The 6,991-nt window shown below is 39.6% G+C and overlaps 1 protein-coding gene across 1 annotated transcript in view; it reads right to left on the bottom strand.

Annotated features, from left to right (window-relative positions):
- Window positions 1-5,748: 5,748 nt before the first annotated feature.
- Window positions 5,749-6,991, bottom strand: part of SYTL5 (synaptotagmin like 5) — an 82,826-nt gene continuing 81,583 nt past the window's right edge. Inside the window, exon 19 of the mRNA XM_018553505.1 lies at window positions 5,749-6,044. Coding sequence (XP_018409007.1) covers window positions 5,887-6,044 — 158 coding nt within the window. The 3' untranslated portion in view covers window positions 5,749-5,886. The remainder of the gene's footprint in view (window positions 6,045-6,991) is intronic.

Raw genomic sequence — 6,991 nt, 5'->3', positions numbered from 1 at the left:
TCATTTTGTAAATTTTTACATTAATGTTTTTTACATTTCAGAGTGGGGTGCCTTGAGTTTTTGCATAATTTGAAAGAATGTCGTAACTAAAAATATGTGGAGAAATGCTGGAATATGGCATCTCAATTTACATATATAATTACACTAAAAAGAATGCATAGTGATGAGATTATTCATACCAACTGATCTTTTCTATAAGTTTATCTAAATGAATTGAAAAAAATGTCCTATTACCAGAATCAGAGTAGGAGAGTGTTGATGCAAAGCAGAAAAAAAATATGCTCCCTAAAGCAGAACACACACTTTAGAATCTAATTGTACAGTCTTTATATCTCAAACAACTATGTACTACGAATGTTTGGTGCATGGAAGGTTAATAAATCTCTTGATCCTTCGTGGCTAAGGCGACAATAGTAGAATTCTGGGAATAATATCATTGTGGATGTGGTTATCCACAAGCCCCAGAAAAAAATGCATCCAGCAGGGGATTAGAAAATATTTAAACTTTCAGCTCCAAGGCAATGGAAGCAGCAACAGAGTGGTGTAAATGTATACAGTATTGCTGTTATCTTTTGGATTAGTACCCCAGTATTAGTCTGTAAATTAAAAAATGATTTTCAGGCACACAATTAAAATTTTAAATATCTTTCTCAATGGCCACAAATGATATTACCCACTTTGTGAGCCTTCAATACCTTTTACAAATACAAATATTTTCAAAGAAGTGGTGACTCCATCATCACTGGTTTTTATATAGCCTGTGCTGATAGCAAAACTGTGGGAGGGACCCAGAAGGTCCACTCATTACAGACTACCTGCCGAAAACTACAGGAGGGAGTGGATACAAGACCAGTCACCCTGCACGAGGAGACAGAGCAACAGTGACTGGTCTTTATTACAGGAAGCTCCTGTTCAGGGGCAAAATGTAGTAGTTGTTGTATAACTGCACAGATTTGGAAAAAATACACAGAGGACTCCAAGGCTTAAAAGAGAACTATGGTTTAAGTGTTTTTCCCTATAGTTCTCGTAAGGGTCACGGGAGGACATATACTAGCGTCCTCCCATGACCCAGTGACAGCTGGCCCTGCCTATCTGAGGCAGAGCCAGCTGTGCTCGCCCCCTCCCCCGTCCGTTCCTCCAGTCAGCGCTGGAGGATTGGATCAGGGAGGGGGGAATCCCTGCAGAGAGCCGTCAGTCACACAGTCAGTCATATGATCGAGAAGTGAGCGAGCAACGGTATGCGTTCGCTCACTTCCCGATCTATTGAGCCGACCTGTGACAGTTTCATTGTCACACGTCGGCTTCATCTATGAGGATGAGTGATTTTCACTCACCTCATAGTTCTCCTTTAAGTAAGAATAAACATGCCTCTTGCATTTAGCCAGTATTTGTTTAGACTGGATTCCTGCTTTAAGCACGGCCAAGCAGTGTAGTGTAAGTAGAGGAACATTTAAATAATACGGTAATATTCCATTCTTTAGCTGGAAGTAAAGTATGCACACTGTAAACGTTACATATACGTTTTTAATTTTCTTCACATTTTTTCTGGTATATCTTTACATAATGAAAAATCAAACACTCATAAAAGTTCCCAGTTTGGAAAATCTAAACTCTTATGAATGCCCTTAAATTCAATGCAAATGCATATTTTTTAAACTCATGAAAGCAATGTTTGTATTTCACTTACAACTGTATACAATGTCAACATTCTCTCATCTGAAAGACTTGTGTTAAATAACAAGAAACCACAATTCTAGGCCTGAGAGAGGTATGGCTATCCCAGCTTTATGTGTAAATGAAAATATTAGGAGCCATTTCTAGAAAATGTAAAATTCTGTACATCTGTAATATTATGCTATTAAGACATATCAAGATAGGTACAGGTGTGTACTAAACATGTGTGTAATCTAAAAGGATAAATACATTTAAAATACATTTGGCAAATATAGGAACTATTAATAACATTTACAAATTCATTTGAAACTGTTTCTTTAGGTGATTATAACTGAAAATATTTAAAATACATTTGTTTTTAATCAAAAATAATTCAGACTTTTTTTATCAGGCATAATTAAATACGAATACATAATTAACTGAGGACACTGGCTGACATGTTAATAGATGAAAATGACAGGGCTGTGATCATTATCCTAGCCTCACTACTAAGTCACTGACCGGGAACAAGTATACAGGTTGGATGATTTGAAGCATGCATGTTCTGCGTCCGTAAACTCTGAGAATGATGGAAGGAAGACAGCACTGTGGCTTGCACCTTCAGAAGCAATTCAACAACAGGAGCTCCTATATTTGTAGATTCTCTTTAACCACAGGTGACTTAAAGGAGAAGTATTGGGAGAGTAAAATATACTCTTTCCAATACTTAGAGCTGGCGTTGGACTTCAGCTGTCACACACTGGCTCTATACTGAGAGCTGACTGATTATGAGACCTCTGATCTCTCAGATCATGGATTCTGCCTGCGGAGAACAGTGCCTGTTTGTCACCGCTCCCTGCAGGGATTCCTCCCTCCCCTATCTCTGTTCCTCCAGTACTTGGTGGAGGGACAGACAGGTGAAGGGATGGCCACAGCTGGCTCTGGCTCTAGAGAGGCAGGAGGGTGGATCCTGACAATATTGTCCATATGCTTCCCAGCTGCAGCGCTTCTCTGTACTGTCGGCTCACTTTGGGTCACAGAAGAACATTAGTAAATGTACCCATGTGACTCAAAAGAGAAGTAAAGCCAAAATAAGGTTTGGCTTTACCTTTCTTTTAAGCCATTTGAAAGACAAAGCAGACTGTTCTGAGCCTGAAGAGTCCGGAAACGTTCAACAGTAGTCTGCAATCCACGCCATAAATGATATGGGAACATTTAGATATATATCTGTAAATATTATTGATACATTTTGTTTATATACAATTCTCATACAATTTGTGTTTTGATTTAGTGTCTCTTTACAACTACTTCACAATCGATTTCCACGTATTATATACAATAAATATAATGTACAATAAAATGATGAGGCACGTCTTCATTGTAAAACAATATATTTGTCTTCCTGAAATGTCTCTGGCTGAGTCTAGACAATGCTTTTGATTTTTTGTGGCATTGGTAAAGATCATTTCTATGATTTCATATCACTTCTGCTATTTCATATGCAAGAACAAGAATATTATCTTTAAAATAGAATGTTATGATACATTGTAACATGTGCTATTACCAGTTATCAGATGCGGCCATTAAACTGGGTAAAAATCATTTTATAAAAAAAAAAATCACTGGAGCGGGTTTTTAGAAATTAAAAATCTACCTGTTAAAAAAAATCTACATTGTGCTTTTGTATTAAATCATTCAGTAAGTACAAAAATACTCACTTAGAAAACTCTAACAATGCATTTTTGGGGTAGCACATTTTTGTGCACTCTCCCATTTTAAGAATGCATGCCAATGTACAGTGTAGAAGATTGTGCCTTGTTGAAATGTAAGCTATTAACATAATGACAGAATTAAATGCATTTAGATGGATTTAGAAAATAGAATTAAAAAGAGAGTTTGGAAACTATAACCACGTCTAGTTATTAACGATTTTGTTCTGAAACACTTGTTAGGAGCATTCTCACCACATCCTATAGCCAATCACTTCTCCAGATATGTCAGCAACAGGATCCTGGTTCAGGCTATATGGAGATGTAATGCAGGGACATTTTCTGAGATGCAAAGCGCTCAGGGAAGTAGTATAAAATGCAGGACTATTAAACATGGAAAAGGGGGGTCCAACTAAAGCCCGCATCTCTTGGATCCATAGCAACTTTGTGTGTTGCTATGGTGTTAATTGCAAATCTAGTGACTACATAAAATGATTCTGAGCAGTCTTCATTAAGTTCAGTTTGTGTGTAGGAACCCTGGATAACTGCTGTGTTGTAATACATATTCCAGGCAAGATATAACTACACCCACAGCAGACATCTGGATCCTGAAGACAAGGGGATCAAAACAAGAGAGGTGCACCAAAAGAGAATGTCATCTTCTCCCCCTCTTGTAGGGTTCAGCAGTGCTCACATAATGCAATGTCTACTACATGCCATCTTTTACCTGACTGCCAGCAATGGATTCTTAAATTTCAATATATACAGGTCTTACAATAAATATTACAGATCTTTAATTGTGCTTCAAGTGTTTTGGAACAAAGGATAGAGAGGATAGAGAGGAGATCAGTCGAGAAGATGGTGCTTCTTCTTTTCCTTATGTCAAGTGCAGTGGGAACCAGTGGCAGACTGCCCTGAAACAGCTGATCGGTCCTGAAATGTCACTTCTCTCAGACTGCGATCTCACATTGCACCGCACTCACTCAAGTCGAATAGAAGTGACATTTCAGCTGTTTCAGGGCAGAGCAGTTCTCCTGCACATGCGATTTGCGATGCCGATCTGCCCTGGAACAGCGGAGAAAGCGTTGGAATTCTTCACCTATTCCACCGCCGAAAAACTGGGCGAGATTACGTTAAAATGTGTGACCACGTCACTGGTCACACATTCTAATGTAGTCTCAAACTTTGATAGATCACATGCCTACCTGTAATCATTTAATCAGAGAAATAGATTATAATAGGGAACATTACAGTGTAATATTCCCCATTATAATCCACTTGTCTGATTACATGAAATAGCAGCACACAACTACTATTCCCCCCCCCCATCCTCCCCCGGCGCTCGGACTTACCCAGCCAGAGGACCGTAGCCAGGGAGTTTCGATGTGTGCACTGCAAGGGGCGGGGCTTGTGACACACACACACGTCTCCTGTGACTCACCTCTCCTCCCGCCGCCTGTTACTATAGACGCGGCCGGGAGGGGAGGTGAGTCACAGGACCTGCCCCCTCACTGAGAAGCCCGTCGGCAATGCGGGGCCCCAGTGTTCCAACACCGGGACCGTGCACTGCCCCATATTGCAGGACTGGACCCCACTGAGTCTGTGGGGGTGCCCAGGACCAGACCGGACCCCATTGCCTCAGGCCCCGGTGCCCCGGGAACCGGCGGCAGTTCCGCCACTGGTGGGAACAGGTACATAGAAGCAAATCAAGATTCCTTTTTCTTCAAACTGGGCAAGAGTATCATATCATTTTCCACAGGTCCAGCATAACCAAAGGTCATTCTAATAGTAGGTAGGATTACGCTGCCCATACATATATCCTTTGATATGTGCATGTTCACTGTCACGTGAACCACCACCACCTACTTTGGGAATGTAGACTACCTAAGAAGACTGCAGTTATGCCCTGACAGTATATTTCTTTTGGCACTATATACTTTAAACTCCACATAAGTTCACAGTTTGAAGGAAGTAAAGACATACGGCACATAGTGGCATTGCTTAAGATACAACAGGAACAAAGTGATAGTGGCAAGGTTGTGCGATAAGTTAGGGAATTGGGGTAGGGGTATAATAAGGCCCTGTGATGTCTATTTATATTCCCAGTAACATGGATGTAAGGTACAAGATATGTATCATAATCACAATATTTGGCCTTCTTATGTGTACTTTTTCTCTACACACATCAATTTCTAAAAATAATTCAGGCTTTTTTTTTTTTTTCTAACAGGCATAATTATATACTAATACAGCATTAACTGAGGTCTCTGACTTTGTAAGATTACTTTGCAAAGTGTTATTATACAAGAGATTCTGTATATGATAGTTTGTACAAATGTAATTGGTATGTCAGCAAGTTAAACATTATCAGTCCTATACACAGATGTGCAGTAGCAACCCTTTCATTACAGTAATAAAAGTTATGGCCAGAGTGAAGTCCGTTCATAAGAAGCAACTCTGAAATGCCAAGCAAAGGAATCCAGGTGAAACAGTCTACTATTAATATCACAAAGTCTTGACCGGTTTAGGACTTCTGAGTTCCCTTCTTGTGTCTTTTCTTAGTGGATCTTAGCATTAGGGTTCCTTCGACCGATGTTCCAGGGCTGTCCATCATTTTTTGCCACAGATACTGTTCTTCACCTTGGGCGTCCATCCAGTCAACTTCATTTCCATAACTTATACCTGTAACAAAATAAATCAAACACAGTGGCACATTCAGTTTTAAAGTTTTGTTCAAAGAAAATCTATTGCACAGGGAATCTGATAATTCTACAACAATCAGACCAATGTAAAATGTTCTCTTTGTTGCAGAAGCTGACTTACATTCATGAACTGAGATGACTGAGTGGAATAAGTTTATTTTATCACAGGTACTGCCTTTGTAAGAGCAAAGGCAGTGGAAATAAAAGCAAGCCCTTCTAAGGCTCTACCTATATATTAATATGCTGATTCCCCAAAGTTCATGTTGTCCAACTTTTCAGCGAACGTCCTAGAATGAACAAGTGCAAATACTTAAATTGTGAGTTTCCTAAAATATGAAATACATTGTCCCATAAACATCTTGTGCTTCCTTGAAGATAGTGATTTCTGCAGCCATATAAGATAAATTACATCACAAGCATACCGCCTCTTTTTATGATCAGCTGCAAACGGGAGGCACCTGTAGCTTCCGTGTTTGGAAGTGCTCAAGTTCAGATCGGGTTTGTTCCAAATCTGAACTTATCTCTAGTGATTTTGTACGATTCCTTTATTTACTTCTCTCAGAAAAATACTTTCTTCGTTTTTTCAGTCAGATGAACATTTTGTAGCCTGCAGCTGGAGCTTTAGGCCTCAGACACATGGGAAACCTGTGGATTCTTGTGGCAGGAATCCCAGATAGGTCCATATAGATGAGGACGCTGTCACAGGCTTTCCACATGTAATCGTACAGGATACGATTACCTGCGAATCGGGAGAAATGATTGTCCCTGGAAGCAATCTGTCTGCATTCACTCGATTCCTCTCACTATGAACCACTCCAACCAAGTTTCAATGAGAGACATCTGTCTTTAGAAAACACTAAAGCGAATCCTGTGTCAAGTATTGTATGCCTACTTGTAAACTAAAGAATGTGTATGTGTATATATATA

The sequence above is a fragment of the Nanorana parkeri genome, unplaced genomic scaffold, assembly GCF_000935625.1.
Source record: "Nanorana parkeri isolate BGI_ZX_2015 unplaced genomic scaffold, ASM93562v1 scaffold122, whole genome shotgun sequence".
In the NCBI taxonomy this organism is placed as follows: Eukaryota; Metazoa; Chordata; class Amphibia; order Anura; family Dicroglossidae; genus Nanorana; species Nanorana parkeri.
The sequence above is the reverse complement of the archived record's forward strand: the minus strand, read 5'-3'. Positions and strand labels throughout refer to the sequence as shown.